At 38.2% G+C, this 26,920-nt stretch overlaps 1 protein-coding gene across 7 annotated transcripts in view; it reads left to right on the forward strand.

Annotated features, from left to right (window-relative positions):
* Nucleotides 1-14,711, forward strand: part of LOC307154453 (protein NLRC3-like) — a 43,634-nt gene extending 28,923 nt beyond the window's left edge. For 6 of the 7 annotated variants that reach the window (XM_079864406.1, XM_079864405.1, XM_079864407.1 and 3 more), the window contains 3 exons: nt 2,869-3,042; nt 11,152-11,198; nt 12,514-14,711. In XM_079864406.1, coding sequence (XP_079720532.1) covers nt 2,869-3,042; nt 11,152-11,198; nt 12,514-13,058 — 766 coding nt within the window. In that variant the 3' untranslated portion in view covers nt 13,059-14,711. The remainder of the gene's footprint in view (nt 1-2,868; nt 3,043-11,151; nt 11,199-12,513) is intronic. The other variant, XM_079864411.1, reaches the window with a different exon arrangement.
* Nucleotides 14,712-26,920: the final 12,209 nt, after the last annotated feature.

Raw genomic sequence — 26,920 nt, forward strand, 5'->3', positions numbered from 1 at the left:
TAAAATGGAAATTAATGGTAATTTTATTTTATAAATATAAAATATTTAATATAGGCTATAGGAGAAAAAAACAATATGGTGTAGCAATATTTTAGAACTATCAAATCTCTCTGCATTAATAATAAAAAAGTAGCCCATGTTTGTTCGGGATTAGAACCCGTGTCATCTGAATTATTGAAACGTAAGTTATAGCCTACCACTCGGCCACGAATTTGTTTTGTTTTAGTTTGTTTGAAATGTATTTTTACATATTTTGCTTTCGTTAATGTTAACCAATTCTGTTGTAGCATAATAGGCCTATATTTTTTCCCTAAAAGTTTGTTTTATTCTCTGCTTTGTTTGTTTAGATTTTTACATATTCAATCAGTCTCATTTTTGTTCAAATAATGAAAAACGGTTGTTGTTTTTTTACAAGATCTTGCGCCATGTTTTTTTTTTTTTTTTAAATAAACAGATAGGAAATTTACCTTTTAAAATGCCGCAGTTGCTGCTGTTTTGCCCTGTCACTTGCGGCACCCGGTATAGCCTAGTCATTTCGCGAACGACTTTGAAATTCGACTGGTAAATTCGACTGTAGCACCATATTGCTACATTTTTGCTGCGGCAGTAATAGGCATTGTGGTTGATTATTTATTAAAGAATTCAATTGATACAACATGTAAGCCTATTTAATTCTGAATATAACAAAGAATGCTTAAACCGACTAACATCGGTTAGTAACTGCAAGTCCTGAAAATGTTTTAATTTTACGGTAAATTATTTTAATTTATTTCACTGTTATGTTTCAGTTAATAAATCTACAAACACATTAAAATAACACAAAGTAAATGACAAGTAACTTATTGACATAACCTTTCTAAATTATAGAAAAACTGGGCACACAATGTTACCGTGTGTCTACTTTGTTTAAATTTAATGAATTTGAATTCGTTTAACCACAATATTTATCTTGAATTTATCTGTGACCTCAGCTCAGATTACTGCCGCGGCAGATTACGTCATAAAGAGAATAAACTGACACTTTTCAAAGTCTGTGATTACAGCGCCACTCAGCGGTAAAAGGCAGCAAATACACATCCCAATTTTGCCGCCGCGGGAACGGCGGCGGTAAAAGTCTCATTCTGGTTGGGCACCATCTGTATAGTCCTTCATTATAACTGATTGCTGTTGGAACACTTGCTGTAGTTTCACAGTGGTGGTAATGTACAATTTAAGTATGTTAATAATATATCACTTTTGATAAGGGATTAAACACTGGATTTGATCAGTGAATCCAGATACTATATTATTGTTAAATCATCATCAATACATTACTAGAAATATAATTGAGTGATGATTGAGCATTATTGAATCACTGAAGGAAAGAGAAACACAAGAACTACAACTGACTTCAGCCACAGCCTTAGATGAAATCAACTGAAGATAAAAGAAGATATTAAATCTCTGAAGCTCTCAGCAGAGGAGGATTAAACAACTCCACAAACAGCATTACCAGCTTCACTTATTACTAACCAGATTTACTTTATTTTTGTCAGACATCTACAATTCTTATTATGAATTAACAGAGCTTTAGATGTTGATGATTTTTTGTTTCATTTGAAGTTACCATTATCAATTTTTGCTTTAGTTGGGCTTCTTGACCCTTGACTTTTTAACATTAGTTTTTCTCTAGCTCCTGTAACTGTGTCTTTACAATACAATTGTAATGGCAAAAAAGCAGAGGATGTTGGCTATTTATTAATGGTCACAATCATCATCTAATAGTCTATTTCACTGATCTCACTCATAGTTTAATGTCTAAATTTATAAAATGTGTTATGATATTTCTGTGACCAGATAATGTAAAAAAATTTTAAAACAGTTTGTGCTCAAAACATTCTGAACTTCTGCATCGCTCAGACACACACAGACATCAAGAATCAGCATATGAATCTCAACAATGGTAACAATCGAAATTTTCATGCCACAATGCATGCTGGGTACCAGCATAGTACAGAACTCATCCAGGACTCCCAGCATGCATTTCAGCATCAATAAATTATGCCACTGAATTGTCATTTTCTTTAATTCTTACTATTTGCTGTTGTTTTTGTGTTGACTTTTAGTAGCTTATTTTGTGATGTTCAGGGTTGATGTTTATCTTTTTTATTGATTGTCACTATTGTTGAGATTCAAATGCTGATTCTTGATGCCTCTGAGTGTCTAAACGATGCCGTAGTTCAAACGATTTTTGTGAAAGAGTTTAAAAATCCTTCATAACTGACTTCTCAGCACTGTTTTATCTTTTATCTTTTGTCACAGTAGTGGTAAGCTAAAATTAAGGTGTATTAAAATAACACACTATTGGTAAGAGACTGGACACTGGAAAAGTTCATTGAATCAAGCATTACATGATAATTATGTCATTATCAAAACATAACACACTTTCATTTGGCTTTTTGGGCATATTAAATGTGTTTTATAAAACACACAGTTACAGCAGCCGAATAATAAAGAGGTTTATAAAGTCAAAGGTCAAGAACCCAACTAAAGCAGCCACTGATCACCATTATGGTAACATCAAACGAAAGAATAAAACATCTAAACCTCTGTTAATTCAGCCACGCTTTTAGATTCAGACACAGATATTAGTCACGCTGCACACCCCTCCCAGACAGCAACATAGTGTCGGACCAGATCTGGGCCACATCTGGGCCACATCTGGTAAATATGGATTTCACACATACCAGATGTAGGCCGGTTCTGGGCCGACACTATTTGATGTCTTGGTTAATGTTTACACCATTTAATTAATGAGTATTTAATTAATATGAGTATTTTGGAAAAGATGATAGAAACATACTAACACTAATCATTGTACATCTGCAGGTTGTCAGGTTGCATGGTGACAGAGGAAGGCTGTGGTTATGTGTCTTCAGCTCTGAGCTCAAACCCATCACACCTGAGAGAGCTGGATCTGAGCTACAATCATCCAGGAGATTTAGGAGTCAAGCTGCTCTCTGAGAAACGGAAGGATCTAAACTGTTTACTGCAGATACTCAAGTATGTCAAACATAAGTAATCTACTGTTTGTTTGTTTTTTTAACCCCACTCTCTGTTCGTATGAACGGCATAGCAGCATAGCACATTGCCAATGGTTTTCTTGGCCCATAATTAATGCTTGAAACTATATTTTTAATTATATTTATTATCCACATTATGCAGTCTCATAGTAGTTAAAGGGGTGATAGAATACAAAACCAAGTTTACCTTGGCATAGTTGAATAACAGCAGCTCAGTGGGTAAAATGGCCATACACAGAATTTCAAAATCCTATGTCACCCCTTAATATGAAAATCTCAAAACTTTAATCTGCAGCTGTAAGATGGTCGGATCTCAAATCAGCTCAAATGTGACGTAACACATTTCCTTATTTGGATCTGGTCTGTACCTTTGTTACGCCCCTAAATTTGCATACACACAGCCCACTTTCTTGGCCCAGTAATATCAATGGTGGTCGTGCAGTCAGACACAGTTTAGCCACAATGCCTCGAGAATGACGAGTTCTCGTGGTGGTTAAAGCCGGTACCTGGAAATGCAGAGGTGGAGAATCCAGGGGTCAGAAAGTAAAAATCCTGCCATATATTTATTCCACCCATGAACTCAAACACCAAAAACTCCAGTGTTAAATGAACTCTCCTGTGAGTTTATTTGGCTCCAGACTCAAGAGTGTTAAAGTTAATGAGATAATTAAGTGATTGTTTGAGTGATGATTGAGCATTATTGAAGACACCTGATGTTAACAAGCAGAATCACTGAAGGAGAAAATCTCATTTTTAAGTTACCATTATGGAGATCAGTGTTTGCTTTAGTTGGGCTCTTGACCCTTAAACTAATAACTTTAGATTTAGTTTGGCTGTTGTATCTGGGTTACAACTCTCAGATGAACAAAGAGAAAAGTTGATCAGGTGGTGTTTGGTTATGTTTTGACATAATCATAATTTGACCTGAATCACAAAACTCATTTAGAGAGTTAAGTTTACTTTGTTGATTACAGCAGCCTGTGATTCTAATATTATGCCATATTAATCATTTTCAATGTAATCAGAAAGATTTCTTGAAAGTTGTTCTGATCAAAAGACTTTGAAAAAATATATTATTTGGACAAACTGACACCAAGAATTAGCCTGTGATTCTCAACAATGGTGACAATAATAAAGCATGTTGCAGTGCATTCTGGGTGCCACCAATCAAAACTCATCCATGGCTCCCATCATGCATTGCGGTATGAATAAATTATGATCTGAATTGTCTTGTTTTCCTAATTGAATATTCTTTTTGTCACCATTGTTGAGATTCATACACTGAATCTTGATGTCTGTGTGTGCCTTAAAGAAAGATTTTCTTTTTCTTTATCAGAACAACTTTTAAGAAATAATTTGAATTATATTGAAAAATCTGTATCTTATTCTGTAGAATCACTGTGATGTTGTAATGACCAATATACATTTAAGTCAGAGATTAGGCTCTAAATGAGATCAGTGATTGATGATTATGATGATTATGTTAAAATATAACCAACACCACCTGATCAACTTTTCTTTTTGTTCATCTGGCTGTAATAACTCAGATCAACAGCCAATCAAAATCTAAAGATAATCATTTGGTCAACTGCCCAACTAAATCGAACACTGATCTCCATAATGGTGACTAAAATTGTGATTTTTCTCCTTCAGTGATTCTGCTTGTTAACATCAGGTGTCTTCAATAATGGTCAATCATCACTCAATCAATCACTTAATTGGCTCATTAACTTTAACACTCTTGAGTCTGGAGCCAAATAAACTCCCAGGAGAGTTCATTTAACACTGGAGTTTTTGCTGTGTGAGTTCATGGGTGGAATAAACATATGGCAGGACTTTTACTTTCTGACCCCTGGACTCTCCACCTCTGGGGAAATGTATACGAGGCAAACTGCACTGTTTGTCAAAGACTTTTTAAACTGGATTCAATGGGAATCAAGGTATTTGAAAAATAATTTTCTCCTTCAAAAGCACTGTATTTCTCTAGCTCTTTGGCTGCTGTCAATTTTGATTTCTTGGGGGCTGTTTACACCTGGCCACTTCATGCATTTTCTGTGATCGGATAGCTATCCGATTGTGAAAAGACCAGGTGTAAATGCCCTCCGAAATGCATTCGAGACGGATTTGAATCCGATCGCTCAAACCACTTTAGGAGGAGGTCTGGGCCACATTCCAGACGAAACTAGACAAGTGTAAATGCATCTGGTTGTTGAAACCACATATGTAAATTGTACTCCTCCCAAAAATGTAAAAAAATAAAATAAACTTATAGCTAGATATGACGATACTACTGTAACACGCACCACCGCAGATGAGCAGCTGAGCAGCTGAGCAGCTGAGCATGTATTCATTAAGCCAACGTGCAAACTATCGCAAATCAAAGTGAAAGTAAGTTCACACAATCATCATCATCATCATTAAAATTAAAGAAATGAAATGATCTTACCAAGGCTGTTGCCGCTCTCTCTTATTGCGGTCTTTGATTTTGAAATTTTAGCTGATGATCAATAAAATGCAACTAATATCTGTTGTTTTCGGTGATGTGCACTCCATTAAATCTGCACTCCATTAAAGTGCGGGAATTGAAGATCGGATTTAAATCTGTTTTGCAAAAAATGGTATCGTTTAGATAAATCCGATAGCTATCCGATATGAGAAAACGCATGAAGGGGCCAGGTGGAAATAGCCCCTTGGATATTGTCTGCTCTGCTGATATGAAAAGTTCACTGTATATTGTAATAATAAATAGCATTTGTGACAGCAATGATATTTTGTGATATGTGATGATTTATATATATGTGTACGTGTGTATTTCCATTGCAGGTTTGGTCTCCTTAAATTTCATTTAAGGTGGTATTAAAAAGGTCTTAAAAAGACTTAAATTTAACTTGTTCATATCTGTAGACACCCTGTAGCTATTGTTATCTAGCACAGTGGTTCCCAAAGTGGGGGTCGCAGCGCATTTATCATGGGGGTCGCGGGCTAAAAAGTTTAGGAACCCCTGATCTAGCAGGTACAGTTAGTGTGATGGTTTGGTTTAATTGAAATATTTATTCAATAGTAGTTTAGATACACAGTGAGTGCTGCCAATCTTCATTGGGCATGTTGCGTCTTTGTTTTGGAGATTCCTCGTTGTAAACCAACCAATAAGTGTGCAGCTCATCTAAATATTCATGAGCATACCATAAAAGGGAGAAAAACGCTCGTTTCATTCTGGGGCCATTTCTCAGGGTTGCATTAGGGCGTATAAAAGAGCCACCGGGCATTTTCAGCGCAACCATTGTTACACAGCAAAATCCCCAGTGTTAAATTAACACTCCTCAGTGTACATATGTGTCCACACTACAGAGTGTTAAAATTAACACTGAAGCAGTGCTGAAGTTAATGAGATAATTAAGTGATTAATTAAGTGATGATTGGCCATTAGTGGTGACACCTGATGATAACAAGCAGACTCACTGAAGGAAAGAGAAACAAGAACAGAAAAAAGAGAAACACAAGAACTACTGACTTCGAGCCATTATTGCACTTATTATTTTACCAGTTTGACTTTATTTCTGTCATACATCTACACACGGTCTTATTTAGATTTAACAGACGTTTAGATGGTAATGTTTTATGGAATGTTTCATTTCATGTCACCATTATGGTGACCAGTGTTTGCTTTAGTTGGGCTCTTGACCCTTTACTTTTTAACATTAGTTTTTCTCTAGCTGCTCCAACTCTGTGTTTATAAAGCACATTTGTTGTGGCAAGAGAAGCTATGACTTTGGCTGTGTTTCCTGAAAGCATCGCAAGCGTAATTTGATCGTATGGACCATTTGTTGCAGTTGGTCTGCGAACAAGTTAGGCTTAAGATGCTTTTGGAAATGCAGCCCTGGTTATGTTTTGATATGAAATTACTAGTGACCTGATTCAATGATATCACCCAGCATTATAGACTGATTATCTAAATGTTTTATTAATTTTTCACTACAGTAGTTACTTCCAGCAACGTTTTAATGATCTGTAAGTTTTAAAATCACACAGACATCAAGAATCTACATATGAATCTCAACAATGGTGACAATCAAACAAACGCTTAATGTTGCAGTGCATGATGGGAGCCACCAATCAGAACGCATCAATGGCTCACATCATGCATTGCAGCATGAATAAATTATGCAGCTGAATTGTCCTGTAATTTTCATTGTTTTTTCTGTTTGCTTTTATTTTGCTATTGTTTTGTTCTGACTTTAGTAGCTTGTCTTGTGATGTTCAGAGTTGATCTGTTTGTCACTAGTTTGTTTATTGTCACCATTGTTGAGATTCATATGCTGATTCTTGATGTCTGTGTGTTTAAACACAATAACTTTTTTGCACAAAGTATTTTCAAAATTTTTCGTATTGCTGTTGGATCTCAAACTGTAGAATCTCAGAGCTACAATCACCAATACTAAAACGAGACATCAAGCATATAGTCAAAGATTTAGACTCTGAATGACATCAGTGAATCAGGTCACTACATGATGATAACGTCATTATCATCAAAACATATTGTGAGCAGGTCATGTTTTTTCTTGTAGTAACAAATGTGCTTTATAAACACAATGTTGGAACAGTCAGAGAAAAACTAATATTAGCAAAATGAAAAGGGTCAAGAGCCCAACTAAAGCAAACACTGACCACCATAATGGTAACTTGAAAAGAAAAATTCCATAAAACATTACCGTCTAAACTTCTGTTGAATCTCAAGAACTTTTGTCGATGTATGACAGAAATAAAGTCAAACTGGTAATAATAAGTGCAACAATGTGTAATGACTTGAAGTCAGTTGTAGTTCTTGTGTTTCTCTTTTTTCTGTTATTGTTTTTTCTCTTTCCGTCAATGATTCTGCTTATTAACATCAGGTGTCACCACTAATGGCCAATCATCACTTAATTAATCACTTAATTATCTCATTAACTTCAACACTTCTTCACTGTTAATTTTAACACCCTGTAGTGTGGACACATATGTACACTGAGGTAGGGCTGGGCGATATATCGCACGATATTGTTATGCGCATCTCGTCAGTAAAGCCGGTTCCTTGATTAGTAGTAAATCGCCATCACCTGCTTTCAGATGGAGCGGCATTTACTACAAAGAGCCGTAGTTAACTGACAAGCTGAGCCATATCGCATCAATATCGTGGACGTATCGCCAGCGATATTTAATGCGATATGGCTCAGCTTGTCAGTTAACTACGGCTCTTTGTATACAGCAAAAACTCCTGTGTTAAATTAACACTCCTGGGAGTGTATATGAATCCACACTCAAGAGTGTTGAAGTTAATGAGATAATTAAGTGATTAATTTAGTGATGATTGAACATTATTGAAGACACCTGATGTTAACAAGCAGAATCACTGAAGGAGAAAATCACAAATTGTAAGCCAACGTGATGGCGATCAGTGTTTGCTTTAGTTGGACTCTTGACCCTTATATGTTTACTTTAGACTTTGTTTGGCTGCTGTATCTGAGTTATAACCGCCAGTTGAACAAAGAGAAAAGTGATCTGATGGTGTTGGTTATATTATGACAATCATCATTTGAACTTGATCACTGAACTCATTAAGATCCTTCTTTCTGACGTAGATTTATGCTGTTGATTACAGAATAACTGTTATTCTGCATAAATGCCAGAATTTTTGATATAATATAAAGGATTTCTTAAAAGTTGTTTTAAAAAAAAAAAAGAAGTACTTTTAGGCACACGCAGATGTCAAGATTCAGAATATTAAATTAGGAAAAGTAAATTACATAGACAATTCAGATCATAATTTATTCATACCGCAATGCATGATGGGAGCCATTAATGAGTTGTGATTGGTGGCAGCCACTGCAACATGCTTTATTATTGTCACCATTGTTGAGATTCACAGGCTGATTATTGATGTCTGTGTTTCTAAATAAATTTATTCGAAAGTCTTTTGATCAGAACAATGTTTATTAAATATTTTGGATTATAAGAAAAATACTGATAATCATATGTTGTAGAATCACAAAGCTGCTGCTAACAAGTTAAACCAAACTATCTCAATAAGTTTCATTTTTCAGATCACAGCATGATTATGTCAAAACATAACCAACACTATCAGATCACACTTTACTTTGTTCATTTAACTGTTATAAATCAATAACAGCAGACAAACAACAGTAACATTTAAAGTAAACATATAAGGGTCAATAGCCCAACTAAAGCAAACAATGATCGCCATTACGGTGGCTTACAATTTGTGATTTTCTCCTTCAGTGATTCTGCTTGTTAACATCAGGTGTCTTCAATAATGCTCAATCATCACTAAATTAATCACTTAATTATCTCATTAACTTTAACACTCTTGAGTGTTAATTTAACACTCATATTTTAACACTTTACACGTGTGGACTCATATACACTTCCAGCCCCAGGAGTGTTAATTTAACACCGCTCCATCTGAAAGCAGGTGATGGCGATTTACTACTAATCAAGGAACCGGCTTTACTGACGAGATGCGCATAACAATATCGTGCGATATATCGCCCAGCCCTACACTGAGGAGTGTTAATTTAACACTGGGGATTTTGCTGTGTACATACCCTATTTGGATACATTAAGGAACAGTGTGAAATACCCTATAAAATCATTCTATCACCCCTTTAAGAAACTACAGGTAATGTTTGTACTTGTACTCATTTGCACACTGCAGGACTCATTTAAATGAAGTAGTGACAGAAAAACGCTGATTAAAAATGGTAAAACTGGAAAAAAGAACAAATGGTGACCAGATACAATGTTTAAAATAAACACATTCCTTAATAAATCCATAATTTTTACACATAAAATATAGACGTTGAAGAGAAAAGTTTATTTCTGTTATTTGTCAGCTACCCATATGCAGACTGGATATGCAGATTAAATGTAAAACATAATAATAAGTATGTTTGATGATGCTAGACTGTAACTGGTCAGCAACTGTATCGACTTTTAATCATTAGCTGATTTCGGGCGCAAGAGTCATTTATTCCGCCGGTATAATAGCAATAGGAGTCATTTATTCCGCCGGTATAATAGCAATAGTGCCCGAGATCCGCCCACAAAGTTACTTGCGTTTGGCGTTTGATACTTGCGTTTCAGATTGTCAGAATAGGGCCCATTAACTTCAATGTTACACACTGTATTGTCACCTCACCAAATTCAGTTTACACATCACTGCTCTCCTGCTGGTTATATTACAACACTTAGTTTGGCAAGTAATAGCAATAAAAAATAAGTTGGTACGCAGCTAACATACTAGTTACAACCATAGCTTTTGCGTGATAATTTCTTACTGAATTTGATGGCATTGAAGTTATTGAATATTTTTTCTAATAACAGTGAAGTTATTGATTTTGTTTCATAATAAACAATCATAAAAATTATGCAAGTTTATCAAACTAAGTGTTGTAGTATAACCAACAGGAGAGCAGTGATGTGTGAACTGAATTTGGTGACAGTACAGTGTGTTACAGTGAAGTTATTAAATATATTTAATAATATAGGCTAAAATGTGTGTAAGGGTTTTGGGTTTTGCACTTTTTCAGACTTGTCTCTCAGCCGCCTGCTCATAGAGACTAATTTATATTATAAAGCTCGTTTTGAGTAAAATCGTTGTCTACGTTACTATGATTGGAAGTAGGTGTCATTTGTGTTTTAACAATGTTTAGCTCTCAAGTTATTGATCCGGGAAGTTCGAATCTGTGAATATATTGCCAACTTTAGTTCAACTCCTTGAACTAAGCACTGACTGTATTTCTTTATACTCGAGTCCAAGTTCAAATACTATGAAATGCTCCACTGTTAACGTACGGAGCTCTGAAACACTGCCAGCGGGACAACAGGAAAAACAGATTGTCCAATCTCACAAGTTTTGTGAGGGAACGCAAAATTTATTTTTTTCTCCTATCCCAAATTTTTTCCACCGCCATGTCCGTTTAGGGGCTCCGTAAACAGTGCATGTACAGAGTATAGTATATATATATATATATATATATATAACATACGTATACAGTATGTGTCACAATAATTTTGTATGTTTATGTTACTATAGTTTGGACCATGGAGGAGAGACCAGGATTTCAACAGGACTGCAAAAATGTATGTTTTTAAACAAACACACAGACAGATCCTCACATTACAACTATACTGATGTTGTCATCTGGATCATTCTCCAAAAAAAACCTATTTTTCTTATTTTTCTTTTATTAATCTGAAGTTTATATTAATCACATAAAGTAATTCACATAATTTTACTTTTTTTGTTTAGTAAATTTGACTGAGATTTTACTGTAAACTACTGACTTCAGACACAGCCTTAGATGAAATCAACTGAAGATAAAAGAAGACATTAAATCTGTGAAGATCTCAGCAGAGGAGGATTAAAAACTCCACAAACAGCATTACCAGCTTCACTTATTACTAACCAGATTGACTTAATAACTCATAATCAGACTTATTGAGAAATAACAGATGTTTAGAACTGATTTATTGAAAATATTTAATTTGAAGTTACCATGATCGTGATCAGTGTTTACTTTAGTTGGGCTCTTGACTCTTGATTTTTTTAACATTATTTTTTATTCTGGCTTTTATAACCATGTCCTTGTAAGACAAATTTGTTATGGCAGTATAAGCCAACGAAAAACATAATCAGGTGTTGATGGTTGTGTATTGATATCGGTCTTATCAACATTTAGTGGCTGATCTGCTGATCTTGACCATAGTCTAATCTCTGATTATAAAGGTGAGGTCGTTATAGATTTCTCTTTATTGATTGTGATAGTCCTGTGTGTCTAAGTTCAATTAAACCACAGAAACATGAGGAATATATTTTATATATATTTTTTTTAAAAATATTCTAAATATGAGGGAAGAACAAAACAGTAAATTTGGTTAAGGTATTTACATGAAAAAATCATTAGGTGTAAAAAGACAAACTACAGCTACAGGTTTTATTTTACTATGCAAAAAAACTGCACAGAAAACAAAATGCTGTAAGGAGAAAGCATACATTGACTACAACATAATCAGTTATTAATAAAACAGTTGACTCCAAACACAACTATGCAATATGCTTACGAAATCTTTAACACATTTCTAATAATACTTGAATAAATGTCAATTTTCCTAGGCTGGACATCACTTTTGGCCACTACTGTACAACTTGACTTTACATCTTTATTTATTCTTTATTTAGAGTCATGACACTAGTGACAAATGTTCATAAATTTTTCATACAATTTTCATAAATTTTCTATGATTTCTTAGATTTTCGAATAGTGTCTCAAAACACTAATCAGGCCAAAATCATTACATCATATCGGGAAAACATACTGTATGTCCAACATATATAGTAACAAGATATATGTGTGTTGTAAAAGTTCTCTCTTTTAATTTCTCTTCTTGTGTTCAGATGCCTGTGATCTCACCCTGGATCCAAACACAGCACATGTTAAACTCATGCTGTCTGAGGGGAACAGAAAGGTGACACGCGTGGAAGACAAGCAGCCGTATCCTGATCATCCAGACAGATTTGATGGCTTTGAGCAGGTTCTGTGTGGAGAGAGTCTGACTGGACGCTGTTACTGGGAGGCTGAATGGAGTGGAAGGGGAGCTGATATTTCAGTAGCTTATAAGGGAATCAGGAGGAAAGGGCTGAGTGAAGACTGTTGGTTTGGATACAGTGAAAAGTCCTGGAATCTGTATTGCTCTAGCAGAAGTTATTCTGCTTGTCACAATTTAAAACAAACAGATATAACTGCCCCTTCATCGTCTAAGAGAGTAGGAGTGTATGTGGACGTGTCGGCCGGCACTCTGTCCTTCTACAGCGTCTTTGACAAACACACACTCACACACTTACACACATTCAACACCACATTCACTGAACCCCTCTATGCTGGATTTAAGGTTTATCCAGACTCCCCTGTGTTGTTGCAACAGAATGTCCAGACCTCCTAGACATCCCTGTCATATAAACAGTACACACTGTTAAACATTGACTTTTAAATTAATGGTAAAACACTGGCAACACTGTTGCCAGTAATTTACTGTTAATTGTACAATCGTTTATTGTAATCTACAGTATGTTACTGTAAAATGCACAAAATCAAGTTAACTCATTTCACTTGCAGAAACCGACTGTCGTAATTTGGCCAACTGCCAAAAGAAAACCGAACTGGCGGGAGAAAGAAGCGCTACTGCTTGCTGAATTTGTCGAACAGTTATAAAAGGCAAGTTCAGCCCAACATTATCCAGCGCTGACAAAGATGATGCCTGCTCTGTCCAAACGATACCGTTAGATTCACTCAGGTCTCTGTCTCCTCAAGCCTCTACTGGCTACTCCTAACCACTTGAGAGACCTCTCGAGCTGTCTTAAATAACTGTGAGAGTAAGAGTGATTCTTAGCTTTAAGAAATTTGATAACTTGCTTTTATACTTAAGTTTGAAAGTAGGAGTAAATTTAATGAATTCTCAGCACTTAAGACTAAAATGGCACTTTGAGATGCTTGATAAATACGGGCCCTGGTGTTCATCAGTGTCTGAATTCTCTCACTTCTTTTCATTCACTCAGTCAAGTGGACTATTTTAGTGAACTAATGTAGGGAATAGTGAAGGAGGGTATAGGGTGTGATTGGGAACACAGCCTCTGAGTGTCAACTTTGAGCGCTATTAATTCACAGTACATTCCTGTCGGCTATTTTCTCGAAAATGTTACCCAGAATGCATTGTTTTCTACAGTATATTACTGTTTTAATATAAAATTGTATAAAGTCAATTTGTTCAGTAATAAGTGAAACTGGTAATGCTGTTTGTGGAGTTGTTTAATCCTTCACTGCTGAGATCTTCAGATACTTAATGTATTTTATCTTCAGTTGATTTAATCTTTTTTCTTGTTCCTCTTTCCTTCAGTGATTCTGAGGGTATAGGGTGTTATTTGGAACACAGCCTCTGAGTGTCGAATTTGACTGGTATATTAATTCATTAGTTAATTCATATGTCAAATGAAAAGGTGAATCGAATTTGTCTCGAAAATGACAAATATCACCCAGAATGCATTGTTTTCTATGGTATATTGCTGTTTTAATGGAAAACAGCATGTTACTGTCAAAATTTGGCCCTATTTTACAGCAATTTTTTAGTGTAACATGAAACAGAATATCTGTCCAATTCATCTTCAGTGTCTGCTCTGTGCCTCAATGTTTTTTGTTTTTTTTTGTGCTATTCTATTATACATGTAATTTCTACAATTTGATAACAATCACCAATCATTTATTAAGAAACCTTTAATAAAAAAGAAGACAAAAAACGATATAGATTAGCTTTGAATAAAACCATGAATAAGATTGTCACATTCATGTTTAGTTCATTTCATTTCATTATGTTCTGTTTAGTTTCATTGTCATGTTCCGTTATGTTGCCATTTGCCTTAGCTCTAATTTATAGTTGTCATGGTTTCTGATTTGTTACTCACCCATTTCCTGTTCTGTTGATCCTTCCCTCTGTGTATTTAAGCCTGCAGTTTCCTCAGTTCTGGGTTTGTTGTTGAAGTTGGTATATGTGCAGTGTTCTTACTCTTTGTGTGGATTAAACTTTTGTTTCATCTTTCTGTGTCATGCATTTCTCTTGTTTTTGGAGTATTCTGCACTCAGTCATTACAATTGTGTGGTTGTTGTGGTTAGGGTTGCCAACTTTTTGAAATGGAAATTAGGAAGGGGGGGGGGGGGGACATGCCCCCACGGAAGAAAATTTAGAAAAATAACCCCTGAAATGATGACTTCTGGTGAATATTGTGGAAACTAATTGATACATTTAGATAAATATATTTCATACATTGTAGCATATTATAATACAACTTATACAACTTATTAGGCCTATATATTTATAGAATAGCAAAATAGGCCTAATCAATATACAAGACTGAACCACATAGATGTGAAATATAAAGGCTATCATGATAATTTTGCCAGCAATGAACCATGGATTTGTTTACTTTATAATACGTTTTATTTTTAACTTAAACAAATACAACATATAACATTCAAAACTCATCGACTTAGACTGCATTTGAAGAAAAATAAACACAACAGTATTCCCTCACGCATTCCAGCCATGGGTAGTCATTTTCCCATTCAATTCTATATTTTTGTCATCATCATTTCTCTTCATCCCCTATGGGACATAAGGCTTCAATGAGCACTCTCCATTGTATTCGGTCCCTGGCAGCATGTTGGGCCTCTCCCCATGACAGGTTCATCTGTTCCAGCTCTTGTGTCACAGTTCTGCGCCAGGTGGTTTTGGGTCTCCCTGGTTTTCTTTTACCAGGTGGTGTCCATCTTAGGGCAACTTTTGTGATGCTGTCCTGCTCCATCCTTAACACGTGTCCTAGCCATCTCAAGCGTCTTCGTGTAATCTCCTTGGTGATACTCCAGCTTCCCGTTTTCTTGTACAATTCATTGTTTGAGATCTTATTAGGCCAAAATATCTGGCATATTCGTCGGAGGCATCCATTATGGAACACTTCCATTCTCCTCATGTCAGTTTTGATAACTGGCCAGCTCTCTGAACCGTACAGCAGAACAGACTTTACATTACAGTTATATAGGATCATCTTCGTTTTAAGGCTGTATTGTTTTGATCTCCATATAGAGCGGAGTTGGGAGAAGGCACCCTGAGCCTTTCCGAGCCTTGCTTTAATATCTTTAGATGCCCCACTGTCCTTACTGATGAGACTGCCCAGATAGGTGAAATTTTCCACAAACTCAAGTGGTTCTTCATTAACAAGGATGGGTGCTGTGGGGATGGAGTTGACACACATCACTTGTGTTTTGGAGGTGTTAATACTGAGCCCAACTTGTCTGGCAAAGTTGTTCAGAATATCAGTTTTAGCCTGCATGTTGTACTGGTTGGTTGATAGGAGAGCAAGATCGTCAGCGAAGTCAAGATCTTCCAGCTGGGAGAGCAGAGTCCACTGGATGCCTCTGGGTCTGTCTGCTATGGTGTTGGTTGTGATCCAGTCTATGGCGACCAGGAAGAGGATAGGGGAGATGATGCACCCTTGTCTCACTCCGGACTGCACAGGAAACCACTCAGAGAGGTGATTTCCCATAATGACACTACACTTAAAATGTTCATAGAAGTGTTTTTATGATTGAGATGATCTTTGATGGTATTCCATAGGATTGCAGTATCTTCCAGAGGGTGTGTCGATGGACACTATCGAAGGCCTTCCTAAAGTCCACAAAGTTGATGTAGAGGGGTGTATTCCATTCCAAGCACTGCTCTATGATGTTACGCAAAGCAAATATCTGGTCCATACATCCTCTTCCCTTCCTGAAGCCTATATATAAGCCTTCTATACTTTTGTGCTCTTTTCTTTTTCGCCGGCTGCTCGGAGGTAGTGATTTTTACATTTCCCGCTGTTGTCACTTGTCGTCATCGTTGCTACGATACGTGACTCACAATGACTGAAAGACCAATTAAAAGGGCATTCTCTGATGATGTTCCAAGATGTTAAAAACGCTACGCTGATCAGAGGGAGAAATTAGTATCTACCGCACCGTCAGGTTTTTTTTTCTCTTATATATTAGAAGCTATGTGTCTGTCATGGATTTGCACTGAACTGATTCTCAAAAATACGAACAAAGTGCGTTCCGTATCAGTTCAATACGGAACAAGACTTTTATGTGTCAAATACGGGACGATTCTGTATTATATGGAACGGTTGGCAACCCTAGTTGTGGTTTGCATTTATTTAAATAATCTCACAAAGATATACATCACCAGCAATACTCAGACCGTGCTAATGCTCATCAGCATTATCAGGCAAGGCAAGAGAAGTTTATTTATCACATTTCATACACTTTGGCAATTCAATGTCCTTTACAGAAAGGAATTATAAGAATCACAAAATAAAAGCAAGGAAAATTAAAACAGTTATAAAAGAAAGTAAAAGAGATATATGATACAGTTGTAATATGAATTAAAAGAGTGAAAATATGATACATAGATAAACTTCTCATCTGGCAAAACACTGATGTATTATATTTTTCACAACTCCCAGTTTTACACTGAGATTTTACCATGGTGATTACACTGTGTCTGTGATTTTACCTTATTGATTGTAATAGTCCTGTGATTCTACAGCATGATGTACTGTTGTGACATTATCAGGCAATTTGGGTTTTACATATATACGATTCACAAAAACTATCAAAAGACTGGAACACACACATATATCAAGAATCAGCATATGAACCTCAACAATGGTGAAAAACAAAATATAGATGAGCAGATCAACTCTGAACATCACAAATCAAGCTACTAAAAAGTCACATAAAAAACAACAATAAAAATTAAAGCACATGGTAAGAATAAAAGAAAATAATACAATTCAGCTGCATAATTTATGCATGCTACAATGCATGCTGGGAGTTCTGTACTATGGTGGTACCCAGCATGCATTGCGACATGAAGCTTTTCATTTGAGTGTCACCATTGTTGAGATCCATATGTTGATTGTTGATGTCTGTGTGTGACAAAAAAAAACAAAAAAAAACATGGCGTTATAAAACTTTCTGTGCATAATGTTTTTTGAAATTGTTCAAATTATAACAATGCCGTTGGATTTTCTAAAGTAAAATCACTGGACTTTAATAATCAATCATATGGAAAAAGCCATATGATTATTTAAGATTAAGAAGAAACTGAATTTTGGGTGAAATTAAGTGCTACTGATTTAAAAGCTCTATTGATGGCATCATCAATACACAGCCATAGTCACCAGATATTTTTTTTCTTGTCCAACACTGATCACCGTCATGGTGACTACAAAATAAACACTTCAACATCTAAACCTCGGTTAATTCTCAAAAAGACCTTCTGATTATGGCAGAAATAAAGTCAGTCTGGTTAGTAATAAGTGAAGCTGGTAATGCTGTTTGTGGAGTTGTTTAATCCTCCTCTGCTGAGATCTTCACCGATTTAATGTCTTCTTTTCTCTTCAGTTGATTTCATCTAAAGCTGTGCCTGAAGTCAGTAGTTTACAGTAAAATCTTACAGTAAAATTTACTAAACAAAAAAAGTAAACAAACTCGATCTGCTTTGCAAAGGAAAACTCGACTCGCAAACAAACATAAAGCAATATGCAAGTACAAAGGTCAGTTTAAAGGGGCATTCCACCCATTTGAACATTGTTTTTTATTTAAAGTGGGTCATATATGTAGTCGAAATGTAAAATAAATTTTGAATTTGGTGCCTTCGTGACCGAGGAAAGACAAAAAATAACTTCAGGACGCATTTGTATGAAAGACAACAACTCCCACAATGCACCACACTGCACAGCTCCGCAAGCCACTCCCACTAATCCAGAAAGCGCATATCTGCCTATAAGAGAAATCACTCTTCCGTCTACAAGGCTAGCTACCACCAGAGCTTGAAATTCATTTCACACAAAATGTCTAGTTAGTTGGCGAACTCATTAGTGCATTACTCGTTTGTATTTCTTTCGAAAAGGTGAATTATTGCATGGTACCTGGATGTTCAGTCAGAACATATGCGGTGCGAAACTAGGATAGTTCTCAACACAAACGTCCGTGTCCTCGTCTGATTCAGAGATTTCGTCCAGGAGAAATTGGCATCGTTGAAATTCTTTGCCGCAGACGGCAGGGGCGATTCTAGGATTTTATAAATGGGGGGGCACAGGGGGGACCAAGAACCAGTGAGGGGGGGCCCATGGGAAATCAGAAAATTCAACTGGAAAAACTTCTAAAGTAGAACAGTCTCTTTTTTTTTTCAATTAATGATTATGCAGTCTTTACTTACATTGTTTATTCTTTCAAGCAGATATATTTATTTGTATGAATTAAATATAATTAATCTTTATTAAAGCTATTATTAAAGAGCAGTGGATGCTTTTCTCTTTTTATTTTGTTGTTTGAACAATATTAAGTGTACAGAAGGCATTTAGGTTTATTACGCACTGTCACTTTAAGACCGAGTGTGCAGATCCAATTGCACTGCTAATGCACATCCGATATTCTCACAACTGTACGTTCTGTAAAGACATAACCGACTGTGTTTACGTGAATACTCTCAAAAACGGACATGTTGTGTGTATTTGTCCATTCAGACGCGAAAGAGAGCTCAATTCAGTCCTTTGCGCGCAGCGCGCTTAGCTGTCTATGTGCAGGGCTGCACTCTTCGGGTCGCGTGTGTGTGTGTGTTCGCACAGAAAAACATACTGAATAAAGCTCTCTTTCGCGTCGTCACTCTTATTCAGATCTGTCCATATGTCTGCCCTTCTCTTTCTCCCAGACGTTTACATTTTTGAACGATTTGTGAGACATGCAGCATCAAGCGCATTCCAACTCGTGTGCCGCTGGGTAGATCAGCACGTGACCCAGTCAACACTATGATCTCACAGTGATGTCACCATGTGGTCACAACGTCTGCAATCTGAGTTCACAGTGTTCTAAAAGTGTAACCGCACAGCGTTCTCACTGTGTGCTCAAACTATGACCACAATATGAGCTCATCCCAGCTAGAAATGTTATTGTTCTATGAATGTTTTGAGAGCATTATGTTATGTTCTTGTAATATTTTCTGTAGTTAATTTTATTTTTGTAACCAGAATGTTCTCCTAAAAGGTAGGATAACACTCTCTATAAACATTTCAAACATGTTTAGTGATGACATTGATAGAACATTATCCCCCCTAACATTCTTAGACAGTTATAGCGGGAAGTTTCGATGTTTAGAAATTATGTTTAAGAGGTTTACATGTTGAAGTTTGTTTGAAGAGTTTGGTCACCATTGTAGAGGTCAGTGTTTGCTGTAGTTGGGCTCTTTGGTCTTAGGGCTGGGCGCTTTAAATCGCGATATTGTCATGCGCATCTCGTCAGTAAAGCCGGTTCCTTGATTAGTAGTAAATCACCATCACCTGCTTTCAGATGGAGTGGCATTGACTACAAAGAGCCGTAGTTAACTGACAAGCTGAGCCATATCGCATTAATATCACGGACGTATCGCCAGCGATAATTAATGCGATATGGCTCAGCTTGTCAGTTAACTACGGCTCTTTGTACACAGCAAAAACTCCAGTGTTAAATTAACACTCCTGGGAGTGTATGAGTCCACACTCAAGAGTGTTGAAGTTAATGAGATAATTAAGTGATTAATTTTGTGATGATTGAACATTATTGAAGTCACCTGATGTTAACAAGCAGAATCACTGAAGGAGAAAATCTCAAATTGTAAGTTACCGTTATGACGATCAATGGTTGCTTTAGTTGGGCTCTAGGCCCATATATTATTAACTTTAGATTTTGTTTGGCTGTTGTTTCTGAATTATAATCACCAGTTGAACAAAGAATAAAGTGATCTGATGATGCTGATTATGTTATGACAATCATCATTTGAACTTGATCACTGAACTCATTAAAATCCTTCTTTCTGACTTCGATTTATGTTGTTGGTTATTGAATCTGCATAAATGCCCAGAATTTTTTATATAATATAAAGGATTTCTTAAAAGTTGTTTAAAAAAAAAAAATCATTCTTTTAGGCACACACAGATGTCAAGATTCAGTCTATGCATCTCAACAATGGTGAGGAGCAGAATATTCAATTAGGAAAAGTAAATTACATAGACAATTCAGATCATAATTTATTCATACCGCAATGCATGATGGGAGCCATTAATGAGTTGTGATTGGTGGCAGCCACTGCAACATGCTTTATTATTGTCACCATTGTTGAGATTCACAGGCTGATTATTGATGTCTGTGTTTTAAATGAATTTACCTGAATGTCTATTGATCAGAAAAATGTTTATTAAATATTTTGAATTATAAGTAAAGTACTGATAATCATAGGCTGAAGAATCACTAAACTGCTGCTAACAAGTTAAACCAAACTATCTCAATAAGTTTCCTTTTTCAGTTCACAGCATGATTATGTCAAAACATAACCAACACTATAACATAACATTTTACTTTGTTCATGTAACTGTTATAAATCAATAACAGCAGACAAACAACAGTAAATATTAAAGTAAACATATAATGGTCTAGAGCCCAACTAAAGCAAACACCCATCACCTTAATGGTAACTTACAATTTGTGATTTTCTTCTTCAGTGATTCTGCTTGTTAACATCAGGTGTCTTCAATAATGCTCAATCATCACTAAATTAATCACTTAATTATCTCCTCAGCCCTAAATGCCGCTTCATCTGAAAGCAGGTGATGGTGATTTACTACTAATCAAGGAACCGGCTTTACTGACGAGATGCGCATAACAATATCGCGATTTAAATCGCCCAGCCCTAGTGTCCATAATATGAGCACACAGTGAGTGCACAGTGCGGTTACACTTTTAGCTCACTGTGAACTCACATTGTGGTCATATGGAGAGATCACTGTGAGATAAACGTGTTGGGTGGGGACAATTCAAATGTGTGCATCTACCGCAAACGCAAATCAGTTCTGACTGGATCTCTTCCCCAATCGTCCCTCCCTAACATCTTTGTCTATTTTTTATTCGTTGACGAAAATGTCAATACATTTTCGTCATAGTTGTCGTCATTTAAAACTGTTTTTGATATAGTTATCGTCTCGTGCTCGTCTGTGAAAAAATGTCGTTGACGAAAATAATGGCGAACATTTTTCGTCAACGAAATTACCAATATAATATACTGTAATTGAGTGTGTATACCATAAACAGTGACATGTCGAGGTGTCTCTCTCCTGACTCCTGTTTGAAAAACGCGGACCAGAGATTCTGCTTTGCGAATGGCAAATCAAGCAGTGATTGACAGCGCTCTGATCCAATGGCGTTGGGCAGGGGCGTAGCCAGGACATTATTTCTGGGGGGGCCAGCTTGGGCCAGTCTTTTATTTGGGGTGGCACTTGATTGTCAAAAACTACTATTTTAAAACTCACTGTAGCGGTTTTCCCGCGGCTCGTCAAGGCATAAACAATGGATTGAACTTCCTTATGGGTGCTAATAATGTTTTATTGATAATCCATATTATTGGGATGGGTGCTTAGATCAGTGGTTCTCAAACTTTTTACACCAAGTAGGCTACCACCTCAGAAAATATTTGGCTCTCCAAGTACCACCATAAGGATCAATATTAAAATACAGTAGCGTAGTAGGCTTAACTATTCAGCTACAGTTATGCACATGCAGCTAAAAAACAGGCAGTTTTATTTATAATAAGAATATGTAGGCCTATTGTTGTCAGCCACTTTAAACATTGTAACAACTCAGTTTTAACATCAACACTGCGCTGTGTGCACTGTTACACAGGTATTTTTTTTAATGATTAAATTAAAATGTATAAAATGTCATAATTTCTCACTGTTTTGTAGCGTTTGCTGCTGCTGCCTTCACCGGCGCTTTCAAAGTTGCCACTGTTGTGTTGTTAGCAGCACTAACGTTAGTGCTTGGTTCACTCTCATCCTCTTCAGTTCTTGTATTTGAAACATTCTCCTCCTGATCCAAACTTTTCTTGCCAGATTGAAGCCACAATAGCAGTTTTGAACTTTTCATAATTTAATAATCCACCTAACATTCATTTATATTTAACCTTTTCACACACTTAGTTAAGTTTAAAAAAATCAGCTGCTCCCAAGCGTAAGCTTTTCAAGGCGACCGTTATAGATCGTATCACTTTGTTTCCATGGTGACGTGTCGTCACACGACCACAACCACTCAATACATACTGATGATCTGCTTTTATTTATTTATTTATTTTATTCAAAATATTCACAAATTTGTTAGCTAAAGCATTGAATCGTCTTTATAATGATCACATTAGTTGGGAAAAAAACACCGGTGAGATCGAAATTCAATGTTTCCTCTACGTAACGTTACCACTAGAGAGAGCCTAGTACTGGTACCACATTTTGAGAACCACTGGCTTAGATAATGTGCGAGTGCGATGTGTCATGATTATGGGTTATAGGGACCTTAACATGAGACGGGGATTTTTTAGTGCAAATAACAGAAAGACACAATATGAATTGTCATTTTTAGGCGATAATTTATTTATGTAAACCATGGCATTTTAAGTGCAATATTCAATTTATTTTTCATAATTGTCTTTTTGTTTGTTTGCTGCGTGAGTTTTCAAATCTGCGTCACTCATCGGTGAAAGGTTGAAATAGAGTGTTCTAGTCTGTTATAAACAAAGCATGCACACCTACAAACAAACGCCGACACAAAATATGATCGCTCTCTTCTATACTCACTCTAACAGTTGGATTATGTATCTTCCCCTGTGGCTCAGTGGTGAAATCTTAAGCTTTTTCGCGCCAGAGACCCGTGTTCGAATCCCGGCTCTGGCGGCAGATGAGCTTTCTTACGTACAGAAAGCGAATCCGCCCCTCGTGCCCTCCTGTTCACTCGGCGGGGGTCGAGTATTTATTTATGAGTATATTTAAACTCAGGAAAGTTTTTTTCTTTAAATTAAATTTATTTTCCCCCTCCTCAGACTGGGGGTGGGGCCGTGAGTTTGGGGGGGCCGGCAGGGGGGCCGAGCCTTGACCAGTGGTGGACGTGGCCCCCCCTGGCCACCACGTAGCTCCGCCCCTGGCGTTGGGCATTGTCATGTTGACAGTAAATCTAGCCCAATGATGTTGGGGGGGCACCAGGGGGGGCCAATCATATTCCAGGGGGGGCCGGTGCCACCCCGTGCCCCCCCTCTAGACACGCCCCTGGCAGACGGACTCTATCTCTGTGTTCGTAGTTGCATCTTACAGTCTATGAGTTGCATAGTGAGATCACCGGCGCCACCAGTCCGCCCTAACTCGAGCCAGTCCGGGCTCCTCGTCCGCGGCAGGCAGGTCTTCTGCCTCGGCTGCTCTTCGCTATAATGCGGCTTGTAAAGGTAGCCACAAACACCTGATTCAAGCATCAGACTTCCGAAATCCTCTTCTTCTATATCATATTGAGCACTCTCCTCTGCTATTGTCATTACTTTACATCTGTCTCCACAGCGCCTGTTAGCTTAGCTTCAAACAAGATGGAGGATATTGCTTTCAGTTTCAGAGAGTAAAGTCCCACCCACTGATCTGTAATAGGTCTGTAGCGTGAGCGGGTCCCGCCCCCTGGGAAAGATGAGGAACTAGTGCTTGTAGTCTCAACAGAAATCCCCCCCTCTTACACTTCCTCCTACAATGACGCAAAATGACGATTTTTGCATCATTGTAGGAGGAAGTGTAAGAGGTAAATAACGGATTTCTCCCGTCTCAGGGGAAAATGAGAGAGTGTTGCACGACCATTCAATAGTATGATTGGGTTTCTAACAATGCAAAGCTTAATGCAAATGGGTGGAGTGTCCCTTTAAGTGAAAATGCAGTGGAGTAACAAATATGTATTGTGTTTTACAAATATAAATAAATGAGCCAAGATAATACTTAACAAATAAATACAAACCATCCTACAAATTGCATGTAACCTTTGAACAAATACCAAATCTAGTGCATACAAATGCATATCTGTCTGTTAAGATAGTGTGACACTTGGCTTTTTATGAGATCTCTCGCCTCAATTTTCTCACAAATGTGTCTTGGCAGATTTTCTCACAAATGCAGTTGAGCAACTTCCTCTTCTAAAACAGTAGATGGCGCTAAACTAGGGGATTAATTTAGCGCTAGTCTCCAGGGAGAAGCACTGATTTGAAACTTGCCTTTGCCAGAGCTGAGGAAAATGACTGGTGAACGGGTGTGTTTCCCTATCCTAGAGAGAGTGAAGTGCTACTAAGTGCTAATGTGGATTTCTGTCTAGATATGCAATAAACATTTTGCAAAAGAAAACAATAGGTTACTGTCGTAACCCCGGTTCTCTGAAACATCGAGTGGAGAGATCCACCTATGGGAAGGGCATCCGGTACCTGACCACTGTAGAAGCATCCAATTGCACCAAGTCTGGTTAACAGACAGAAGCGTGCAGCCAATGCCCGGTAAGGCCACACCCCCTTACCTAAGGCATATATACCCCAATGCGCGCTCGTGTACCTCAGTAAGTATATTCGCTTCTCGTGCAGCAAGCGGGGCAAAGCTGGTGGATCTCTCCACTCGATGTTTCAGAGAACCGGGGTTACGACAGTAACCTATTGTTCTCTTTCATCATCTCGTTTCGAGATCCACCTATGGGAGACCTGGACAGCTCCCCGATTGCCCAATACACCTACAGTGAAATTCTGAGACCAGAGAAGGACGGTCACCTCCGAGAGGTGGTGCCTGACACGTCCTAAAAGAAAAACATGGCCCTGCCAGCGTGACGTCACGCTGACTGCAGTGGACAAGCAGAGCATGCACATGCATGAGACACATACATGAAATTAGCCCCCCATTACCAATGCACATAGCTAAACCCAAGAAGGAATGCGAGTGTTTGGTGACTGGAATGAACATAACTGGCCCGCCCGTTCACTCCTTGTTGGATACCCAACGGGGCTTGAGGGAAAGGGTTAAGAGGACCCTACCCCTAGGACCGAGTGTGCCACCGAGGTTCTAGTGACATCTAACTGGTAGTATCGCACGAAGGTATGAGGAGAGGCCCAGCTGGCAGCGGAGCAGACGTCCTGCAGTGACACTCCCCTGAACAAAGCCCAAGAGGTGGCTAAGCCTCTTGTGGAATGAGCTCTGATGCCCTCTGGGGGCTGCACTCCCTTCGCTTCATACGCCATAGTTATAGCATCCACAAGCCAATGTGAGAGGCGTTGCTTCGAAATGGGGCTCCCCCTGTGCGGGGGAGCCCATGAAACAAAGAGCTGATCGCTCTTACGGAAAGCACTGGTCCTGGTCATATATGCTCGCAGAGCGCGGACGGGACACAGAGCATTCAGCCTCTGATCCTCCGGGGAGGCAAAGGGTGGAGGGTGAAAAGCGGACAGCTCCAAAACCTCCGACATGAACGCAGGGAAGCATTTCGGCATGAAGGCCGGGTTAGGCTTAAGAGAAACCTTATCTCCACTTAGGGAGAATTTGGCGCACAAGGGATGAACCGAGAGTGCGTGTAGCTCACTGACCCGTTTAGCAGATGCCAAGGCCAAGAGCAAAGCTGTCTTGAAGGACAGCAGCTTAAGGGAGATACTCCCCAGCGGCTCAAAGGGATGTAGAGACAGCGCTTCCAGCACCATGGAGAGGTCCCACTCCGGAACAAATCTCCTGGTGACCGGTAAAGAGCGGCGTGCACCCTTCATAAACCTGCGGATTAGAGGGTGCTGCCCAACCGACGAGCCCTCAAAACCCACATGGCAGGCTGAAATCGCAGCCAGATAGACCTTAATAGTGGAAAAAGACCTGCCCTTTTCCATGAGGTCCTGCAGGAAACACAAAATATCGGGCACCGAGCACTGATAAGATGTGAGACCACGCCCATCACACCACCCCTCGAACACTTGCCACTTACAGCCATACAGGGATCGCGTGGACGCGGCCCTGGCATTCTGGATCGTGGCAATTACACGCGGCGGGAGCCCTAGTGCATTTAGGTTCGTCCTCTCACGGGCCAGGCCCAGAGAGCCACCCTGTCCGGGTGGGGGTGGTAAATCTCCCCGTTGGCTTGGGACAACAGGTCCGTGCGAGGGGGAAGGCGCCATGGCTCGGCGTATAACAGAGGGATTATCTCTGCCAGCCACGGGGCTTTGGGCCACCTGGGTGCTATCAGAATAAGAGACAGGCCATGCTCCCTCACCCTGGCCAGAGTAGGAATTATCAGGCACAGAGGAGGAAAAGCATACAGCAGCACTTTGGGCCATGGGTGGGCCAGTGCGTCCGCCCCGAGGGGCGCGTCCACGTCCTTTAGCGAGAA

Source organism: Squalius cephalus (genome assembly GCF_949319135.1).
Source record: "Squalius cephalus genome assembly, chromosome: 2".
Classification (NCBI taxonomy): domain Eukaryota; kingdom Metazoa; phylum Chordata; class Actinopteri; order Cypriniformes; family Leuciscidae; genus Squalius; species Squalius cephalus.